The sequence below is a fragment of the Erinaceus europaeus genome, chromosome 9, assembly GCF_950295315.1.
Source record: "Erinaceus europaeus chromosome 9, mEriEur2.1, whole genome shotgun sequence".
Classification (NCBI taxonomy): domain Eukaryota; kingdom Metazoa; phylum Chordata; class Mammalia; order Eulipotyphla; family Erinaceidae; genus Erinaceus; species Erinaceus europaeus.
The window spans coordinates 15,353,047-15,375,712 of record NC_080170.1 but is presented as its reverse complement, the minus strand read 5'-3'; the positions used below and the strand labels follow the sequence as shown (position 1 = coordinate 15,375,712).

The 22,666-nt window shown below is 48.6% G+C and overlaps 2 protein-coding genes across 4 annotated transcripts in view; one reads left to right on the top strand and one right to left on the bottom strand.

The window, feature by feature from the left end:
- LOC103117185 (BOLA class I histocompatibility antigen, alpha chain BL3-7-like) overlaps positions 1 to 22,666 on the bottom strand; it is a 64,734-nt gene that overhangs the window by 23,036 nt on the left and 19,032 nt on the right. The window lies entirely within an intron of this gene.
- On the top strand, positions 4,352 to 20,052 carry LOC103117184 (H-2 class I histocompatibility antigen, Q10 alpha chain-like). Of its 3 annotated transcripts, none has more exons than XM_060197390.1 (8): positions 4,352 to 4,609; positions 8,276 to 8,383; positions 12,008 to 12,268; positions 15,810 to 16,085; positions 18,075 to 18,185; positions 18,436 to 18,540; positions 18,896 to 18,928; positions 19,158 to 20,052. In XM_060197390.1, exons 1-8 carry the CDS (start codon positions 4,570 to 4,572, stop codon positions 19,172 to 19,174), a joined length of 951 nt encoding a protein of 316 aa, XP_060053373.1. In that variant the 5' UTR covers positions 4,352 to 4,569; the 3' UTR covers positions 19,175 to 20,052. The 3 variants fall into 3 exon arrangements, with proteins under 3 accessions (XP_060053373.1, XP_060053374.1, XP_060053372.1); XM_060197389.1 differs by having other exon boundaries at positions 4,355 to 4,609; positions 18,075 to 18,350; XM_060197391.1 differs by lacking the exon at positions 18,075 to 18,185.

Below are 22,666 nucleotides of genomic sequence, written 5' to 3'. Positions count from 1 at the left end.
GGAAAACTGAGAAATGTTTTACATGTAACATTATTGTTGACAGTAAACCATTAATCCCCCCCATAAAGAAAAAAAAGTAGGGCGGGGATAGATAACATAATGTCTATTCAAAGAGAGTCTTGTGCCTGAGGCTCCAAAGTCCCAGTTCAATCCCCGCACCACCATAAACCAGAGCTGAGCAGTGTTCTGGTAATAATAAAATAATAATAATAATAAAATAATTTCCCATCACTATCACTAACTAGAGCTGGATATTGTTCTGGTGAAAGAAAGAAATAAAGGAGAAAGAAAGAAAGAAAGAAAGAAAGAAAGAAAGAAAGAAAGAAAGAAAGAAAGAAAGGGGGTCGGCGGTAATGCAGCGGGTTAAGCGCACATAGCACAAAGCGCACTTAGCATTCGGCACACATAGCACAAAGCGCAAGGAACCGCTCAAGGATCCTGGGGAGCCCCCGGCTCCCCATCTACAGGGGGTCACTTCGCAAGCAGTGAAGCAGGTCCGCAGGTGTCTATCTTTCTCTCCCCCTCTCTGTTTTCCCCTCCTCTCTCAATTTCTCTCTGCCCTATACAACAGCAGCAGCAACAACAACAGTGGGAAAAGATGGCCGCCAGGAGCAGTGGATTTATATATATTTCCTTTTGTTGCCCTTGTTGTTTTATTGTTGTAGTTATTATTGTTGTTGTCGTTGTTGGATAGGACAGAGAGAAATGGAGAGAGGAGGGGAAGACAGAGAGGGGGAGAGAAAGGTAGACACCTACAGACCTGCTTCACCGCTTGTGAAGCGACTCCCCTGCAGGTGGGGAGCCGGGGCTCGAACCAGGATCTTTATGCCAGTCCTTGCGCTTTGCGCCCCGTACACTTAACCTAATACTCTACCGCCCAACTCCTGAGCAGTGGATTTGTAATGCAGGCACGAGCCCCAGCGATAACTCTGGAGGCAATAATTTAATTTAATTTAATTTTAAAAGGAAGGAATGAAGATAAGGAGAGAGACAAAGACAGAGAGAGAGACTTCAACTCTAGATCCGCCCTCCTCCAGTCTTCCCCCACCGCGGGTTCAACCTGATATGGGGGTGCAGTAACGTAGCTAACAGGTTCCCATCCAGCTCCTCCCGGCTCCCCTCCCGTCCTCGCTCCCCACCAAATCTTAAATCAGTTCCCCAAATCCCCACCCTCCCCGAACCCCGAAGTACTTTCCATACCCTAGCTCCTTGAGGGTCTCTAGGTTCGCCGTCTCTCCGCCCCCCACATCTGTCACGTAGTCAGCCCCAGACCCCACAGCAGCAGCGGCGGCGGCGGCTAGGGCGCGCCCTCCTGGGGAAACCGGGGACTCCATGCCTCCAGCCTCGCGCTATCCCACAGAGTCCTGGAGAAATAAATCTCTGCCACCATCCTATGCTGATGACAGTCCACCAGCTGTGGCTTGGCCCCGCCTCCACCCACCTCTAGCGGCGCTCTCCTGCTCAGGTCCCGCCCTGACTCTGCCCCCGCCCTGACAACAGCCTCGCTTCATCCAGTCCCCTGCTAAGGATCCACTGAAAATATTGTGGGTCGTTGTAAACTGTAGCTTATACGCTTCAGTCGAAGACACCCTGGCTGCTGGGCTCATGTTCCCGCCTTTGGAAAGTAGGACAGGCGTCTGCACCCGCTGCAGGTGATTTGCAAACACTTCTGCTTCTGTTGAGGACTCAGTCCTTGAATCCTACTGAGTGCTGCTGCTGCACCCATCGGGAAGATTATATTTCATCAAGAAGGAAGAGAAAATAAAAGTTATGTTTCCGGGAAGGGAGTAGATATCGTAATGGTTAAGCAAAGAAACTCTCATTCCTGTGGCTCCAAAGTCCCAGGTTCAATCCCCTGCACCACCATAAGCCAGAGCTGAGCTGTGCTCTGGTAATAGATATATAAGTAAATAAATAATAAAAATTTTGTTTCCCATGCAGGTTCACAAGCCTTCTAACTTCTGACAATGTTTGAAACAATAGTTTTCAGTTGAGCGGTTTCTGATATTTGAAAATTCCTGGGAACGTTTTGGTGTGCTCAGTAGCTTGGGGCATGACTAAGGTGGCACCTCTGGCACTCTTGGTCCTGCCCCCTATTTATGTTGAGCTCCTATACCCAACCCAATCAGGACACTGTGCCCATGTACATTTTCAAATATCAGAATATGCCAGTTGAAAACTGTTACCCTACTATATCCTCTGAGTTCAAGCTATAGGGCTGGAGAGACAGCATAATAGTTATACAAAAAAACTTTTACGCCTGAGATTCAATCCCCATCATCCCAGATTCAATCCCCATCGCTACCATAAACCAAGAAGAAGTTTCTGGGAGGTCATTGATGTAAATATTAAATAGCGTAGGAGCCAGAACAGAGCCCTGGGGGAGGCCACTTGAGACAAGTCTCCATCTGCTAGACTTGTCACCCAGATGCACCCGGAATCTTCTGTTTTAGAGAAGAAACGATATAGTGTTGGCCACCCATGGAGGCAGGCATCTTGAGATCTTGACTAGGAGACCACAATGCCAGACCGTGTCATAGGCTGCTGTGAGATCAACAAAGACAGCACCCGTCTTTAAATTCTTCTGGAATCCATTTTCAATGTAAGTTGAGAGGGCCAGGGCTTGTTCGCAGGCAGATCTTCCTGGGCGGAAACCAGCTTGGGCGGGTGATAGGAATTTCTCTGTAAGAGGAGAAATACGTGACAGAAGCAGCCTCTCAAGGAGTTTGTAACACACGGAGAGGAGAGAAATTGGTCTATAGCTGGCGGCCAGTGTTGGGTCTTTCTTTGGTTTCAAAACCGCTATAATCTTTGCACGACGCCAAACTTTGGGCATAGACTCAGATTCCAAGATGTGGGACAGGAATGAAGCGAGCCACTTCTTTGCCGCAGGACCCAGGTTAAGAATGAGTTCTGGGGTGATGTTATCATAGCCAGCAGCTGTTCCCAGTTTAACCCTCTTCAAAGCGTCTTCCAGTTCAGACAGTGTAAAGGGAGAGAGTTTTGGAGATGGACAAGATAACCGGAAGTGGGATGACCACTCATGGGAAATTTCTCTTTTCCAGACTGGGTCGATCTTAGCACGTCCAACTTGAGTTAGGTGACTGGCCACTGAGTTTGGAGATACGGGAGGATGGGAGACGGGAGGGGGTTGGCTACCAGCACCCAGTCTGTGAAGAAGCTTCCAGGCCTTCCTACTTGCTATTCCACTGCAGAATATTGTGCCCCAGTATGGTTCCGTAGCCCCCATGTCCACTTGGTTGATTCCTAATTATATTCCTCCATGAGAATAATTTCTGGAACCATCTGTTCCACCCCGGTTCCATGGCTGCCAGTTCTTAGCAACATCGCCCCACCAGATATTCGTCGGGATGCGGCATCATCTAAGTTCATTTCCCACGTCTACACTCCACCAGACCTGCCAATCTACGCGGATATCTTCGCCCACCCTGTCCAACGCTTGACGTCTCATCACCCAATCTGGTCCCCTACGCCTACACTGAACGTCTCTGTTCCAGACTCTTGGAAACAGAGCTGGCAGTCAGCTGAGGTAAAGAACAAACACCTCATCACAGACCCCTGCAAGCGTCAACCTGGCTTTGACCTGGCACGTTATGACTGGGCCCTCCTCAATCGCTATCGAACAGGCCATGGCCGGTGCGCCGCTATGTTCCATCGCTGGGGAGCCAGAGACGACCCGAACTGCCCCTGCGGCTCCAGACAGACTATGACCCACATAGTCAACGACTGCCACCTCTCCAGATTCAAAGGAGGTCTCGAGGCTTTGCATCAGGCTCAACCTGACGCTGTTGACTGGCTACGGAAGAAGGGCAAACGCTAGAAGAAGAACCATAAACCAGAGCTGAGCAGTGCTCCGGGGGAAAAAAAAAAAATTCAAGCTGTGAATATGTATGGAAAATATGACCGTTATCTTCTCGCTGAAATATATCTTTTTTTCTCATGATGAGTGGAAGTCGCAGAGCTCATTAAGACTCGACTCCAACAAAAACCACAGGTGTTTCCGGATCACCTGCAGCGGTGCAGACACCCGCCCTACTTTCTCACGGCAGGAACGTTAACTCCTCTGCCTGGGCTCTTAAGAGGAAGTGCAGGGGCCTGTAAGGTACATTTCACAATATCCAGCAAGGCTGATTTTCCTGTTATTCTATTTGCAAGGCCCGTCGTGGAAGGGAACGGGCTAGAAGGCGCGCTGGGGGGGCGCCGCAGTGCCAGGATGGGGGCGTGACAGAAGATAAGGTGGGCGGGGCCTGTAGTGGGCGGGGCTGGCACTCTGCACTCGGGAAGGATTAAGAGCCAGGATCTGTGTGTGGGCGGGAATATGGGCGTGGTTTGGATATACTGGGCGGGGCCGGGAGGCACAGAGCTGCCCCGGGTTACCGAGCGCTCGCCCACTACTTGGCATAGCGCCGCGTGGCGCACGCAGTAGGAGTCTGTCCACTGCTGTCCGGAAAAGACGGGCTCCGGGGACCCGGGCCCTGGGGCAGCGCGAGGCTGGCGGTCGGGACTCCCCAGATCCCTGGAAACGCGCGCGCCTGGCTGCTGCTGCTGATGATGGTGCTGTGGGGCCTGGGGCCCCAGGGCTCTGCAGGTGAGAAGCTGAACCCCGACAACCCCGGGGAGCGGGTAGAGTGGGGGAGCCAGGGAGAAATGACCGAGGATGCGTAGGCCACCTCGGAGTCTGGGGAGAATCCTGGAGAGCACGGAGAACTGATCGGATGCGGAGGCGTTGAGTCTACCGCCGCCCCACAGCTCCCGGGTATCAGAAGGCACCGCCCCGAGTGGGGACAGTGGGCGGGGTGCTGGGGGGCGGGTGATGATTCCCCAGTCCGGGACCCCAGCTTCGCCCCAGCTTCCAGGAACTGGGGTAGGGGGGGAGTGTCAGGAGGCAGCGTGGCCCTGGGTTCCATCCAGCTCGCTCTCGCCGGAGGTCTCCCTATAGCCCTGGAGGGGCTCCCTCGGGTTGCCATGGCGGCCCCAGAAGGGGTGGAGGACCAGGGGGGAGGATTTCTGTGCCCGGCACGGAATTTCCCAAGTTGCCCAGTTTCATTTCTGCTCGCACAGCTGACGGGCCTCACCCCCTCCACAGCCCCAGGGCACTCGGGTTCACCTCCCCGGGCGCTTGTCAACCGAGGCGTGACAGCGGCCACATTCTGCTTATACAAGCGCCTCAGTTTGCAGAAGCCTTTCCCTCTCTGAGAGCATCCTCAAGTTACAAATACAGCTATGAAATGGGACCCCCCATAGGACTCTAGGAGGTAGCACTGGGTCTAGACTTAATTAATCTCTGCTTGGAATGGTTCTCCGGAAGTTTAATGTGCTAAATGAGATTACAAAAGACAGGAACTGTGTTCCTGTAGAGCTGGTTTTTACAGCTATAAATAGAAAATCTTTCTATGACGTTTGCATCTAAGCGTCTTAAAAATGCATATAATATCAATAAGCCTAGCAACTTCAGAATTTGGAAGTGTGAAGAGGTTATTTCCAAATGTCAGCGATCACTATCATGTGATTCCTTGACACCTGTGGTTTCTGTCAGGGACCACAAGGCACAGCTCCTGCTAATCCTTCTGGAGTCAGAAGCACTACCGAGCTAGCTACCGTTGCGCCACGCTAATCCTTCTAAGCTTCGTTACTTCCATTCATTGTAGACAAAAGAATAAACTTCAGTTAGTAAAAATTAAGGTTACTGTTTCCCTAAGTTGGGGCCCTTAGATTCAGCTTTTTGTTTTGGGGGTGTTTTGTTTATGTTCTTATTTTTAGTATTTTTTATTTTAGGTAACGACCAGATCTACGCAGCTCTGGCTTATGGTAGTGCTGGGGATTGAGCCAGGGACCTCAGAGCCCCAGATATGAGTGTCTTTTTGTGTACTCATTATGCGGTCCTCCCTGGGGAATTCACAGACCACAGAGTAGAATTCCTGGTCCTCTTACAACCCCTCCTTGTTGTCCAGTTCTGTTTGCAGGGTAGTCATGGGTGTGTGAGCACAAGCCCTGCAGCCTTGTGTGGGTGGTGACCAGGGCTGGCCCAGAGGGGCTCACCTCAAGCCCAGGAGGAAATGGAGGAGGCACCACAGTGTTGGAGGGAGGTAACCCATAAGGAAGGTTGCCAGGTGCTCAGCAGACCCTCACAACACTCCTGGCTGCCAGGTTTTCCCTCAGCAGACGGGGACTGAGGCAGTGACTTGGAGTTGGCAGATGCCATGAGCACGACAGGAAAGAGTCCTGAGCCTCCTAAGGCCTAATGACAATCTGATTACAGACACACCTCAGAGATAGTACAGTTCCAGATCTCCACAATAAAGCAAATATTCCAACAAAGTCAGTCACATGTTTTTGATTTCTCAATGCACATAAAAAAATGTATACACTATACTGTAGTCTTCTGACCATAATAACATTGTGCCTCCTAAAAAAGCAACATGTATAATTGAAAAATAGCTTATGCTTAAAAATGTGGGAGCCGAGGAGTGGCACACCTGGTTAAGTGCACACAGTAGTACTAAGCCCAAAGATCCAGGTTGAGCCCCCAGCTCCCCACCTGTAGAGGGGTCGCTTCACAGCGATCTGCAGGTGTCAAATCTCTCTCTCTATCTATCTATCTTTCCCTCCTCTCTCTCTCAATTTCTCTCTGTCCTATCCAATAAAATGGGGGGGGGATAATGGCTGCCAGGAGCAGTGGATTCATAGTGCCCACACCAAGCCCTAGCAATAACCCTGGAGACAAAAAAAAATGCCAACTATCATCTAAACCTTAGTGAATTGTATATCATTCTGCTTAAAGAGTCTTGAGTTGGTATCCATGACTGGTGACTCATCAGAGTGGTGGTAGCTGAAGGTCGAGTTGGCAGTATCTTAAAATAAGGCAACAGTGAAGTTCACCACATCAATTGTCTCCTCTCTTTGCAAAAGGTTTATCTATGGCATTTGAGTCCGTTGAATAGCACTTAACACATAGTAGAACTTGTTTCAAAATTGAAATCAAGGGGACCAGGTGGTGGCGTACCTGGTTGAGCACACGTTACAATGCGCAAGGACCCAGGTTCGAGTTTCCGGTCCCCACCTGCAGGGGGAAAGCTTTACGAGTGGTGAAGCAGTGCTGTAGGTGTCTCTCTGTCTCTCTTCCTCTCTATCCAACCCTCCCCTCTCAATTTCTGGCTGTCTCTATCCAATAAATAAATAAAGATAATTTTTAAAAAATTAAAAAATTGAAATCAATTCTCTCAGACTTGATAATGTTTTTTAATTAATTTATTTTTAAATTTTTTTTTACTTATAAAAAGGAAACATTGACCAAACCACAGGATTAAAAAGGTTACAACTTCACACAATTCCCATCACCAGAACTCTGTATCTCATCCCCTCCCCTGATAGTTTTCCTATTCTTTAACCCTTTGGAGTATGAACCCATGGTCATTGTGGGATGCAGAAGGTGGAAGGTCCGGCTTCTGTAATTGCCTCCCCGCTGAACTTGGGCATTGACAGGTCAATCCATACTCCCAGCCTGTCTCTCTCTTTCCCTAGTGGGGAAGGACTCTGGGGAAGCAGCGCTCCAGGATACATTGGTGGGCTTGATAATGTTTTATCAGTTAACTTATTGTGCTATTCTGCATTTTTTCTAGTCATTTCAGCAATGCTAACTATCTTATGAGTGCAGTTTTAGACACATACACACTCACACACACACACACATACATACATACATACATACACATGAGTTACAAGAATAACATCAAAGATCATTGATCCCAAATCACCATAACAGATAAAAAATTAACTATTTTGAGAGCTATCAAACTGTGACACAGGCATACAATGATCACATGTTGTGGGAGAGCAGTGCCAATAAGATTACTTCATGCAGGGTGGCCACAGACTTTTTTTTTTTTAACATTATGACCTCACACAACTCTGTGCCAACACCAAACATTTTTTTGTCTTTATTTATTGGATAGAGACAGCTAGAAATCGAGAGGGAAGGGGGTGAAAAAGAGGGAGAGAGAGAGAGAGACATCTGCAATCCTACTTCACCACTCCTCAAGATTTCCCACTTCAGGTGGGGGCCAGGGACTTGAACCTGTGTCCTTGTGCACTGTAATGTGTGCTCAACCAGGTGCACCACCACCTGGCCCCATCACAGACTTTCAACGTGTAAAAATGCAGTATCTACTAAGCACAATAAAGCAAAGCACAGTACATCATACCTGTAATCTCCCTGAAAAACGAGTCACCCTCCCCTCTTATTTCCCCCTTGCAGAGAGTCCCTGGGGGCTGCCCGTGGTAGCTGATGGCCCGTCCTCCTTAGCAAAGGTGGTGATGGCAGAACTGGCCCACCTGAAAGTAGATGACAAGCCATGGCCTGGAGGTAAGACCTCGCCAACTGCTGAGGAAGGTTCACCTGCCCTGTGGTGAACACAGGGTGGGAGGACCCTGCCAGTGAGTGGGGTACAGTGGTCAGAGCCTTTGGAGGGTATCCTGGGCTCGGGGTTTTGACCCCCAAAGAACTGACCCTCTCTCAGGCAGCTTCCCCCAGGACAACCCAGCTCTTTCCCTTCAATACCCACCTCTCCTCAGAAGAGGAAGTGAAACGAAGGAGGTGATATCTGCAGAGCCTCCTCCACGCCTTCCTCCCTTATCTCCCTTGCCTCCTGGTACCTTCCTGCATCTGCAAACTAAGCCACCGAGTTACTCACTTTGGCCTCAGGGTGGGGAACATATTTCCTGTGAAACAAAATGTTGAGCTTTCCTTTTAGTTCACTTAGTGAATGATGAGTATTTAGGCCAAGGCAGGGCACGCGGTGGTCACTGCAAAAATACTGATGGTGACTATTGTCACTGCCATCCACACTCTTGATTTTGATCCCGTTACACAAATGCAGGAGGTCAGTGCCCACATGGGCCGTGTGTGATGGAGCTCTAGGAAACAGTGGTGATGCATGTGTTGCCCACCCTTGTGGAGCCCCCTGTCTTCACAGGAGGAACAGAACACTGATGAGATCCTCCCTAGGGGTCTAAAACTAAACTCTAAAGGGTTTCCTTGAGGGAGGACAATGAAGCTGTAAAGAGAGGGAGGAGGAGGGAACTGCTAGAGAAAGGGAAAGGGGGATGCTGGGGTAAAAAGAACTACAGATACCAAGACCTGGTTTGGTGTGGCCACTACTGGCTAAAAAGAGCTGTGAATGTGGAGAGTCCTGTCACATTTGAATCCTCAAACACTGAGCACCTGCTGTGTGCTCTAGACACCCAAGAAGCAGAAAGACCCCTTTGAGGACTTCTGTCCCTGGACATCTGACCTGACACCACAGGGAAAAACAGACCTGACACAAGATGAGTGGTCAAGTGCATATTTCCTGTGAATCTGTGCTCTAGAGAAAAACAACACTGAGAAGGGATGCTGGGGAACCTATGTTGGTATGCTTCTAATTCTGCTTCTAAAACCCCTTCTGTTTCATTGTTTTAATCCCCCCTGCTTAACACTGTAGTCTATTTACATAAACCACTGTTAACTAAGCACCACCCTGCCTCCAGGGCATTGGTTTAATCCCCACTGGGTCAGGATGTCTTTTTTCTCCGCCCCCTCTCCTTGTTACACCCTGATTTTCACCAATCTCTTTTAGCTCCACCCTCTCTACATCACATCCTGTTTCCACCCTACTTGGCGGGTATATATATACGGACAGGACTGTGATTAGGGATAGCTTAGCTTAGATTGTGCTGCGTTCCACATGAATAAAGAGATACTGCGTACAGCTCAGCCATGAGTCCCTGGTCATCTGTCTCCCACCCATGAAGCTAGCCCGGCAAACCCGTGTCTAATCATGGACACAAAAAAAAAAGTAGCATTGGAGCAAAAAGAAAAAAAAAACATTTTGGGGCTCGGCAGTAGCACAGCAGGTTAAGCACATGTGGCACGAAGCGCCAGAACCTGATAAGGATCCTGGTTCAAGCCCCTGGCTCCCCACCTGCAGGGGAGTCGCTTCACAGGCAGTGAAGCAGGTCTGCTTCTGTCTCTCTCTCTTTCTCTCCCCCTCTCTGTCTTCCCCTCCTCTCTTCATTTCTCTCTGTCCTATCCAACAACAATGACATCAGTAACAACAATAATAATAACCACAACAACAAGGACAACAAAAGGGGAAAAAATAGCCTCCAGGAGCAGTGGATTCATGGTGTAAGCACTGAGCCCCAGCAATAACCCTGGAGGCAAAAAGAAAAAAAAAGAAAAAAAACATTTTAGGCAAGTAAGGGGGCTAGGTGGTGGCACACCTAATAGACCGCACACTTAGCCATGAACAAAGATCTGCATTCAAGCCCCAAGTCCCCACCTGTAGTCGGGAAGCTTCATGAATGGTGAAGCAATGCTGCAGATGCCTCTCCTCTCTTTCTCTACCTATCTCCTCCTCCTTCTTTTCTCTATCCCTCCCTAGTTCCCTCTTTGCTCTCACTTTCTCTCTGTCTCTTTGAAAAAAAATTTCTTATTTTATTTAGGGGGAAATTAATGGATTACTGTACAGGTGTAATATTTCTTAGTTTTCCATAATTCCATTCAACCCCCACTACGTCCTCCTCTGTCATTATGTTCCAGAACCAGAACCCTACTCATAGTCTTTTTTTAATTTTTATATTTATTTATTTTCCCTTTTGTTGCCCTTGTTGTTTAACATTGTTGTGGTTATTGTTTTTGTTATTGACATTGTTGTTGTTGGATAGGACAGAGAGAAATGGGGGGCAGACAGTTAGGGGGATAGAAAGATAGACACCTGCAGACCTGCTTCACCACTTGTGAAATGACTCTCCTGCAGGTGGGGAGCCAGTGGCTCAAACGGATCCTTTAGCAGGTCCTTGCGCTTTGCGCCACACCACAGGCGCTTAACCCACTGCGCCACCGCCTGACTCCCTCCCCATAGTCTTTTACTTTGGTGCAATACCCCCCAAAAAATGTTTTTGACTTTAAAAAAAAAAGAACCACCAGAAATAGTGGACTTGTCCTGCAGGCACCGAGCCCCAACAATAACCCTAGTGGCAGCAAGAATAAACAAATAAAGGGAGTGGAGTCTTAAAGATTCAGCTTTTATTTTAATAGTTTGAATCTAGTTTGGCTGCTAGAAGACTTTATACCCAACACCAGCTTGACTTTGTATGGTGGTACGTCTGGAGACATAGGAGAAAATCACCTTGAGGTGTACAGAAAAAAAGGTGGTCTGGCTGCTGTGGGGGGGTAGGTGATGAAGTCTAGATGTCTCCGGGCTGGAAGCGATGGGCCCAGCTGGGAATGATGGCTGCCTGCATGAGGCTCCTCTGGGGGTGAGTGAGTCCACAGAAATGGGGCTTCCAAACAACAAACTTTAAAAAAAAAAAATTTTATTATTTATTTTTCCTTTTGTTGCCCTTGTTTTGTTGTTGTAGTTATTGTTGGATAGAACAGAGAGAAATGGAGAGAGGAGGGGAAGACAGAGAGGGGAAGAGAAAGATAGACACTGGCAGACCTGCTTCACCACTTGTGGAACATCTCCCCTGCAGGTGGGGAGCCAGGGCCTCGAACCGGGACCCTTATGCTGGTCCTTCCTTGAGCTTTGTGCCACATGTGCTTAACCCGCTGCGCTACCACCCGACCCCCAACAACAAACTTTTTAAAAAACCATACTGTTTTATACTGTGAGGTGAGATGGGAAGCCAGATACTCATACCTTTAGAGATGAGTGCAAAGTATAAGTCGGTCCAGAGTGAGAAGCTAAGAAATGCCCAAGAAATTCACGTGTTAGTGCTTGATTTGATTGTTAGTGCCAGTGTTTGACTGGCTAATTATTTAGTTGCTTAAACTATCTGTATGCTCTTGTTTTCTCGCCAGCTCCACCAGGTCTTGTTCTTGTCATAGCAAAAAAAAAAAAAAGCCTGGGTAGGTTTGCAACCACCAGCACCACCCAGCACAGCACCCTGAGGTGCAGATCCTAGCAGCACACAGGAAGCCTGAAATCACCTCTTCTCTCTGCAGGGACTCACTCCCTCCACTACCACTATCTGTTCCTGTCAGAACCAGGGCCAGCCCTGCCCCCATTCCTGGCTGTGGGCTACGTGAACGACCAGCCCTTCATCCGGTTTGACAGTTATGAGGGTAGGGCCAAGCCCCTGGCCCCATGGATGGCAGCTGTGGACGCCCAGTACTGGGAGATGGAGACCCAGAAGCACCGGGCCTGGGCGAAGGTGCAACAGGTGGAGATGTGGAGAGTGATGGGCTACCACAACCAGAGCAGCGGTGAGTGCAGGGGGCCCCACTGAGCCTCTGCCCTGTCTTGTCAGTCCTCCATCCTTCAGGGCACTGGCACAGTAGAGAGCTTACCAGAGGCTCCTGCCCATGACTCTTCCCAGTCACTGGCACCTCAGTGTCAGTTCTGGTACCAGAGCTGGATCCCACGATGCCTCCTCCATGCATCCTGGCCTTCCCCTCAACTCCCAGGTTCCAGACATCAGGCACCCTTTCTCCAGGCAGGGGAGGGAGGTTGAGGGGCTGGAGCTGGGCAGAAAGCCCAGGTGGGGATTTCTCAGGGAAGGCTCCTGCCCTGCCCAGTGTCAGCAAAGGACAGGGAACTTCCTCTTGTCCACACCCACAGAGCTGCTATCCATACTGCATGAGGTGCCATGTTGGGTCACACACCTCTTGCTCTGTGCCCAGACATCCCATGATAGATGAGAGCCTCAAGGCCCCAGAGCCCAGAAAAGAGGAGATGACAAGAACCAAGCCTGGGAGGCATGGCATCATTCCAGCGCCTAGAATCAGATTGACCTGTGGTTCCCAGTGGTGTGTAACAGCCAGGCTCAGCAGACCCTACACCATTTCAGCATCTGTGACTGGGGTGTAATCCAGTCTTATCACTGAAGGCATCTTACAGCCAAAAACATGAGCTTTTCTTCCTCTTCCTTTTTCTTCTTCTTTTTAAAAAGATTTTTATTTATTAATGAGACAGATAATGGGCAGGGGAGATAGCATAATGGGTATGCAAACACACTTTCATGCCTGAGGCTCCAAAGTCCCAGGTTCAATCCCCCGCACCACCATAAGCCAAAGCTGAGCAGTGCTCTGGTGTTTCTCTCTGTTTGTGTGTCTCTGCATCTCTCTCAAAAATAAAATAAATAAAATATTTTTTTAATGAGACAGATAGGAGGAGAGACAGAAAGAACTAAACATCACTCTGGTATATGTGCTGCCAGGGATTGAACTCAGGACCTCATGCTTAAGAGTTCAGTGCTTTACCCACTGTGCCACCTCCCAGACCCCCTTTTTTCTTCTTCTTTTAATACTTTATTTATTTCAGATAAAAAGAGATAAATTGAAAGGGGAGGGGAAAAGAAAAAGAGAGACACCTGAAACATTACTTCACCTCTCCTGAAGCTTCTTCCCCCCTTTAGGTGAACACCAGGGGCTTGAACCCAGGTCCTTGAGCATAGAGTACTAATTAACTTGAGTGTTCTGTCCACCTGAAGAAATGGAGATACTGAGGCCCAGAGGCTTCTCATTCATGGATGTTCATAAGAATTGTCTAGGGTTAGAGGAGATAGCATAATGGGTATGCAAAAAGGCATTCATGCCTGAGGTCCCAGGTTCAAACCACCACCACCACCATATGCCAGAGGTGAGCAATGTTGTGGGAAAGAAAAAAAGATAAAAAGAAGAAAGGAAAAGGAGAGTGGTCCGGGAGGTGGTGCAGTGGATAAGGCATTGGACTCTCAAGCATGAGGTCCTGAGTTCAATCCCTGGCAGCACATGTACCAGAGTGGTATCTGGTTCTTTCTCTTTCTTCTTCTCTCTCCTATAATTTCTCATGAATAAATAAATAAAATCTTTAAAAAAAAAAAGAAAGAAAGGAAAAGGAGGAGGAGGAAGGGGGGAAGCACAGCAGACTTGGGAACCACTTTTATTTATCTTTTATTATTGATTTAATAATGATTAACAAGATTGTAAGATAACTGGGGTACAATTCCACATGGTTACCACCACCAGAGTTCCATGTCCCATTCCCTCCATTGGAAGCTTCCCTATTCTTTTTTTTTTTTTTTTTAGGAAGATAGGAGAGAGAGAGAGAGAAAGAATCAGACATCACTCTGGTACATGTGCTGCCGGGGATTGAACTCAGGACCTCATGCCTAGAGTCCAGTGCTTTATTCACAGGCTTCCCTATTCTTTATCCCTCTGGGAATATGGACCAAAATTCTTTTTAGGATGCAGAAGGTGGAAGGTCTGGCTTCTGTAATTGCTTCTCTGCAGGACATGAGTGTTGGCAGGTGGATCCATACCCCCGGCCTATTTCTATTTTCCCTAGTGGGATAAGGCTTTGGAGATCTGAGGTTCCAGGATACATTGGTAAGGTCGTCTGCCAGGGAAATCAGGATGGAATCATAGTAGCATCTGCAACTTGGTGGCTGAAAGGTGGTAAAATATAAAGCAAGACATTATTTAGTTGACAGGAACCTAGAGGTAAGAAAAGAGCAGATGGGGAGTTGGGCGGTAGCATAGTGGGTTAAGCGTAGGTGGCGCAGAGTGCAAGGACTGTCATAAGGATCCTGGTTCAAGCCCCTGGCTCCCCACCTGCAGGGGAGTCGCTTCACCGGCAGTGAAGCAGGTCTGCAGGTGTCTGTCTTTCTCTCCTTCTCTCTGTCGTCCCTTCCTCTCTCCATTTCTCTCTGTCTTATCCAACAACAATAACAATAATAATAACAATAAGAGCAACAAGGGCAACAAAAATGGGGGGGAGAAATAGCCTCCAGGACCAGTGGATTCACAGTGCTGGCACCAAGTCCTAGCAATAACCCTGGAGGCAAAAAAAAAAAAAAAAAAAAAAAGAGCAGATGAAACTAGGGGGGTCTTCATGTGGAAAAAAGCTAGAAAGTTTATTTTAGTTATGATCCAAAGAGCCCATAACTTTAGTAATTTTTGCCTGCGCCTGATAGCTAACATGCAGGTGGACTAAAAGTATTGTCTGGGAAAATGGTATCAGAGTTGAGAATACGGCTGGAAAGCTGGATTAGGGCAGAGAGTAGTTCCCAAATATGAGGAAAGCATATAAATACTATCTATCTGACCTAGGGAAAAAAATACTTTAAAAAAAAATTTTTATCTTTATTTATTTATTGGAAGAGACAGTCAGAAATTGAGAGGGGGGAGATGGAAAGAGAGAGAGACAGAGAGACACCTGCAGCCCTACTCCACCACTCGTGAAGCTTGCCCCTTGCAGGTGGGGGGACCAGGGGCTTGAACCCAGGTCCTTGTGCACTGTAATGTGTGCACTCAACCAGGTGCACCACTGCCTGACCCCAAAAAACACTTTTTAATTTTTTTTAATTTTTTAATATTTATTTATTTATGTATTTTCCCTTTTGTTGCCCCTGTTTTTTATTGTTGTTGTAGTTATTATTGATGCCATCATTGTTAGATTGGACAGGGAGAAATGGAGAGAGGAGGGGAAGATAGAGAGGAGGAGAGAAAGATAGACACCTGCAGCCCTGCTTCACCACTTGTGAGGCAACCCCATTACAAGTAGGGAGCCAGGAGGCTCGCTCAAATGGGGAGCCAGGAGGCTCGCTCGAATGTGGATCCTTATGCCAGTCCTTGCACTTCGCACCACATGTGTTTAACCAGCTGCGCTACCACCCAACTCCCAAAAACCACTTTTTTCATGCTGATAATATACCCCTCACCTTTTAGAGGTCCCATATGTGGGGGGGGGGTTGTCTCCTCACTCCCTTACTTCAGATCTCACTTTAGATCCACCAACTGCCACTTCCCTGCCCCCCACGTGCAGGCACACACACCACCCAGCGCATGTTCGGCTGTGAGATCCAGGAGGATGGTGGCTTCAGCAGTTTCTGGCAGTTTGGCTATGATGGGCAAGACCACCTGTCGCTGGACCTGGAGACTCTGAGCTGGGTGTCCTCCCACCCTGTGGCCCTGCAGACCAAGCGCAGGTGGGAGATGGAGCGCTGCTACGCCGAGTATGACAAGGTCTACCTAGAAGGCCTCTGCCTCAGCTCCCTGCGCAGGTACCTGGAGCTGGGAGGCCACAGCCTCACTCGCAGAGGTAAGGCCCAGCTTGAGTGCAATTCAGAAACTGTCGCCCCCAGCCTGTCCTCCAGGGAAACACAAGAGTCTATCAGAGGCTCATTCCTGCCTATGGTTTCAGAGATAGACCATCCTATTTAACCTTAAAGGGTGGACTGTGTGCCTGGCTCAGATGAGCCCACTGAGACCCAGACCTGGGCAGGGGTAGATAGCATAGTAGTTATACAAACATACTTCCATGCCAGAGGCTCCAAAGTCCCAGGTTCATTCCCTAACAATACCATAAACCAGAGCTGAGCAGTGATCTGGTCTTTCTCTCTCTCTCCCTGTCTCTCTCTCTCTCTCGGATAGAGACAGAGAGAAATTGAGAGGGAGAGTGGAGATAGAGATGGGGGAGAGTGGTCTGGGAGATGGTGCAGTGAATAAAAAGCACTGGACTCTCAAGCATGAGGTCCTGAGTTCAGTCCTCTGTAACCCATGTACCAAAGTGATGTCTGGTTGGTTCTTTCTCTCTCCTCCTATCTTTCTCTTTAATAAATAGTAAATGAAAAATTTTTTAATTTTATTTATTTATTTTCCCTTTTGTTGCTCTTGTCTTTTTTTATTGTTGTTGTAGTTATTATTGTTGTTGTTATTGATGTGGTTGTTATTGGATAGGACAGAGAGAAATGGAGAGAGGAGGGGAAGACAGAGGGGGGAGAGAAAGATAGACACCTGCAGACCTGCTTCACCGCCTGTGAAGCGACTCCCCTGCAGGTGGGGAGCCAGAGGCTGGAACCCGGATCCTTGCCAGTCCTTGCGCTTTGCGCCACCTGCGCTTAACCCACTGCGCTACCGCCCGACTCCCAATAAATGAAATTTTAAGAGAGAAGCTGGGAAGTGCAGCACTGCTTCACCACTGCTTCACCACTTAAGAAGTTTCCCCCTATAGATGGAGAGCAGGGGGTTGAACCTGGGTCCTTGTGCATGGTAATTGCCAGATTCCTCTCCCTCTAGCTCTTATTAAAATACAGCAAATGGAATATTTTTATATAAAAAAAACACTGGTTAAGAGAAATAGCATTATGTGTATGCAAAAAAGACTTCCATGCCTGAGATTCTCAATCCCCTGCACCACTATAAGCCAGAGCTGAGCAGTGCTCTGGTTCATGCCTCACTCTAGGTAAGGTGGAGCTGGGAGTCTGGGGGTCTCACTTTGTGGTCTTAGGAAATGAACAAACTCTGGGCTTCAATTCCTTCACCCATAGAGGGGGAGGGCTAAAGTGGGTGACTCGTGATAAATAGTGTCTCTCACCAGTTCCTGGACCACTGGAGACTTCCAGATTCCTCCGCTAAAATGTTCCCCAGACTCCAACACATCCTGAGCTCGTTGATCCTGACCAGGAGGGCTGAAGATATAAGGACTGGCGTGGAAAGTGGGGGTTGCCAAGAGCAACAGAGGCCTTGTGGGCTACTCTGGTCAGGGAGGCTGTGGGTGGTGGGCAGAACAGAGTACCCAGCACTGTGAGTGTTGGCTGATTGAGTGGTGGGATATGAGTCAATGAGGAAAATGGGAAAGAGAGTTCTCAGACTCAAGATAGATAACACCAGAAAGGGAAAACGTGATTATGAGAACATGGTATGGTGTTTCAGAGTTCCCACATCCAACTTGTCCAACTTGTAGATTTTTTTAAATATTTATTTATTTACTTATTCCCTTTTGCTGCCCTTGTTGTTTTATTGTTGTAGTTATCATTGTTGTCGTCATTGTTGGATAGGACAGAGAGAAATGGAGAGAGGAGGGGAAGACAGAGAGGAGGAGAGAAAGTAAGACACCTGCAGACCTGCTTATGAAGCCACTCCCCTGTAGGTGGGGAGCCAGGGGCTAGAACCGAGAACCTTACTCCAGTCCTTGTGCTTTGCGCCACTCTACCAGTCCTCCCCACTGGAGTGCTGGGTAGCCTTGACCAAGCCTGGGGGGGGGGGGCAAAGCAGCCCCTCCACAGCCTCCTCTTTTCTCTCCCTCCAGAGCCACCCACAGTGCAGGTGACAAGGCACTTGGCCCAGAACAGGGACACCACACTGAGGTGCTGGGCATGGGGCTTCTACCCCCGGGACATCTCTGTGAGCTGGTGGCTGGGCGAGGAGGAGCTGAGCCAGGAGACCGAGTGGGTAGAGACGCGGCCCAGCGGGGACGGCACCTACCAGACGTGGGCTGCTGTGCGGGTGCCTCAGGGGAAGGAGACTCAGTACAGCTGTCGGGTGCAGCATTCTGGCCTGAGCCAGGCACTGACTGTGGCCTGGGGTGAGGACGGGCTTGGCTGGGAGGGGCGGGGAGCAGGTGGGGTAGAGGAAGACAATCCCATGGTTGCTTTCCTGTGTGTTCTTAGAATCGCCCTCTCCTGCTGGCCTCATTACCACAGTTCTCTTCTCCATTCTGGCCACTGTCTTACTAGGAGTTGGAAGCCTCATCTTGGTCAAATGGTGTCGGCATGGTAAGGGGGGGCTATAGGAGGGGGTGGGGGCCCTCTGGCTGGTCCAGCCCCTGAAGGAGGAGGGCTCTGCTCCTGCCCTGAATTATTCCCTCCTGGGAAGCAACAACTGTTGTTGATGCCATATCCTATGGCCCCCACCTTGTGAAAAAGCCAAGCCCCCCTACACAAACACACACCACAGTAGAACACTGCCCGGAGGACATGTGATCCCGCAGTCAGGGGAGCCCACTGGTTCAACTCTTGGAGTGTCCTGAGGGGGAAGACAGAAGGTGGGGGCCCAGCTTCCCACACCTGTCCACAACTTACCTTAAATCTTGTGCTGTTTGTTGTTGTTGTTGTTTGTTTTTTCCTCCAGCCAGGAATAAGGAGCCTTACCAACAAGCCCCAGGTGAGTATGGGAGAGGAAGACCTAGCAGCTCCCAGGCGTGATGGCTGAGATGCCTTGAAACCCAGCATGGAGGTGGGGTGATGGGAAGGTGCTTCCCCATCCTCAATCTGGCCTCAGTGCCTTACCACCTCTGTGTCCCAGAGCCAGGCAGAGGGGCTAGGGAGCATCCTGGGAGCAACTGTCCAATCATAAGCAGGCTGACATAGCCTCTTTTCTTTCCTCCCTGTAGGTGGAGAGTCACCTTAATTCCAAAAACCTTCCAAGAGCAGGTTTAGCTCAGCTCCTCTGCTAACTGATGTGGGTGGTGTCTGGGAACTGGTGGATTACTATCATGTGTGATCTTACTGAGAAGGGTCGCTGCCAAACTGAGCCTTCCTCCAGCCCATCAGCAGTCTCCTGCGGAGTGATCTGTGCTTCTAAGGCAGCTTTTCCAGCTTGCTGAAGTCCTTTCAGAAGAGACACTGTTTCCTGTTTGGGACTGAAGGGGACGGCAGTAATAACTCCTAAGGTCCATCTCATACCCGACAGTTTGCAGACTGATTTTATGTCAAGTGTAAATCCCACTGGAGCCTCTTGGGCACCCTGTGAGTTTGGCACTGTTAACTCTCATCCCCACCTCCCCAACATGGACACCGAAACTCTGGGCCGTCGAGCAAGAACCAAAACAAAGAGCCATGGGAGAGCATCCTGAACCCATCTGCAGCACCAGGAACAAACAGTTAAATGCCTACCTTTTGATATGTATGCTCTTATATGAACGTTTGAGAGATTCACGTTTGTAAAGATTAGAATAGGGGGCAGGGGGCTGTGGATGTGTGTTGTATGGTAAGGACTCAAGGGTATGTGTGTGGTTGGGGGCTGGGTAAGGACGTGAAGGTGAGGGTGCGTGGCTGTGGCCGTCATTGTCACATGACCTTGCTACCTGCTGTTACATAAAAGAAGTCAGAGGGACAGGTGCCCAGGATCCCCCTTGGCCACTGGAGGCTGGCAACCAGCACTATCCATGTTCCCCTTCCAGTCCTTTCCAATGACCTGGATGTTTACAATGAGTACCTGTTACTGGGAATACAACACAAGGAATTCAGTAAGTGTTTGAATAATAAAGATGTTTTATTTTTATAGTTGTTGGGCTGTATGCTGAGACTGCTTGAGGCTCAAGGTGGGTCTAGAGCCCCCCCACCTGGGAGGTGTGAGTACCCATCAGGCTCTTGAGTGGTGCAGCAAACTGGAGGGGGCTCCTGGCCAGCTAGTTATTAGAGCAGTTGTGTTATCTCACTGCACTGCCCTCTCCAAGGCTCCAGCCTCCTCTATGAAGCCCCAGTCCTGCCGTTCACCTTCCTTGCCCCCACCCCACCCCCCAGCCAGCTTTGTTCCTGCCCAAGCAAGTGCAGGCCTTAGATTGATGGCTTGCATGTCTTCTTTGATGCAGGAGGGTGCTAAGTTCATGGAGCTTTGGAGTCCTGGGAAGAATGGGCTGGAAGTTCCCCTCCACTGCTTCTCTGCAGGCAGGACTCTGAATACCTCTGGGACGATGGAATTGGCAGAATCATCTGTCAGGATGAGGAAAAAGAACCACAGAGCGGCCCTCTTTGGCTGTACCAGACAGCAGTGGGGGCCTGTTGTCCTCATGTCCAAAGGGCATGGTCCTTTGGTGTTCACATCTGCCCTGGCTCCCCACCAGCAAACAAACCTTTATTTTCACATGTGTTGCCTTTTCCTGTTGATATTCCTCACTATCTGTTCACCTGACCTTCACACTAGGACATTTAAAGGTGGTAGACAGTTGATGTGCCCCCAGGAGAGCAGGATCACTACCCCAGATCCCAATCTTTCTTGAGTCCCGCTAAACATTCCTCTACTGGAGCAGTTCCTACCACATCAATCAATGGGGTCCTGAGTTCAATCCCTGGCAGCACATATACCAGAGTGATGCCTGGTTCTCTATCTCACTCCTCTCATTTCAAGACCCCGGCTCCCCACCTGCAGGGGAGTCGCTTCACAGGCAGTGAAGCAGGTCTGCAGGTGTCTATCTTTCTCTCCCGCCTCTGTCTTCCCCTCCTCTCTCCATTTCTCTCTGTCCTACCTAACAATGACGACATCAACAACAACAACAATAACTACAACAACAATGAAAAAACAAGGACAACAAAAAGGGAAAATAAGAAAATATTAAAAAATTAAAAAAATAAAAATTAATTAACTAGGGTGGGATAGATAGCATAATGGTTATGCAAAGAGACTCTCATGCCTGAGGCTCCAGAGTCCCAGGTCCCAGGTTCAATCCCCCCGTACCACCATAAGCCAGAGCTGAGCAGTACTCTGGTGTTTCTCTCTGTATCTTTCTCTCTCTGCATCTCTCTCAAAAATAAAATACTTTTAAAAAATTAATTATTTTTAAAAATAGAGAGGGGGGAAAAATCTTGCTAAACCTTAGGAGACTTTTCATGACTAACAATTGTTACTCCTTAAAGTGTTGGGCTGGCTTCATGGGCGGAGACAGACGACCCAGGACTCATGGTTGAGCTGTAGGCAGTATCTCTTTATTCATGCAGGATGCAGCACAATCTAAACCAAGCTGAGCTAAACCAAAAACTAAACTAAACCGAACAATGCTGTCCTTATATATACTTTCCAAGTAGGGTGTGAAAAGGATGTGATGTAGAGAGGGTGGAGAGAAAAGTGACTGGTGAAAATCAGGGTGTGACAAGGAGAGGGGGTGGAGCAGGCAAGAATTCTACCACTGAACCACCAATGCCCTGGAGGGAGGGTGGTGCTTGTTAACAGTGGTTATGTAAATAGAATACAGTGGTTATGTAAATAGAATGCAGTGTTAAGCAATTGGGATTGAACCAAATGAAACAGAAGGGGTTTTTAGAAGCAGAATTAGAAGCATACCAACATTAAAGGGTCTAATCATGCTTTACTCACCAAAGAAACTTTAGTACATATTTACTAAGTGAATCTAAAATTGTATTCACCAAGGAATAAGTTTTGGATTTTACACATTTATAGATGAAGGTGAAGGGATAAACATATGGGTTGAATATAAGTAGTTGGATAGGTGCATGCATTTCATTCAAGAATGGATCTTAAGTGAAATGATTATGGCTACAAGGAGGCAAAAATAAATAAGCAAAACCCTCTAGAAATCTGTGCTGAGCATGAGCCTGGGGCATCAGAGAGTGGACATATAAGCTAAAAGTTGGGGTAGGGGGGAGGACAGATGGTAGCACATCTGGTTAAGTGCACACATTACAGTGTGCAAAGGACCCAGGATCAAGTCCCTGTTCCCAACCTGCAGACGGAAAGTTTCACAAGTGGTGCAGCAGGGCTGCAGGTTTCTCTCCCCCCCACCCTTTAAAAAAAAAAAGTTTTAGGGAGTCGGGTGGTAGCGAACCCGGCTCCCCACCTGCAGGGGACCTGCTTCACAGGCGGTGAAGCAGGTCTGCAGGTGTCTATCCTTCTCTTCCCTCTCTGTCTTCCCCTCCTCTCTCCATTGCTCTCTGTCCTATCCAACAATGACGACAACAATAAAACAACAAGGGCACAAAAGGGAATAAATAAAGTTTTATTATCTTTATTTATTGGATAGAGATAGCCAGAAATCAAGAGGGAAAGGGGAGATAGCGAGGAAGAGAGACAGACAGACACCTGCACCCCTGCTTCACTACTCACAAAGCTTGCTCCTGAAGGTGGGGATTAGGGGCTTGAACTCCGGTCCTTACGTATTGCAATATA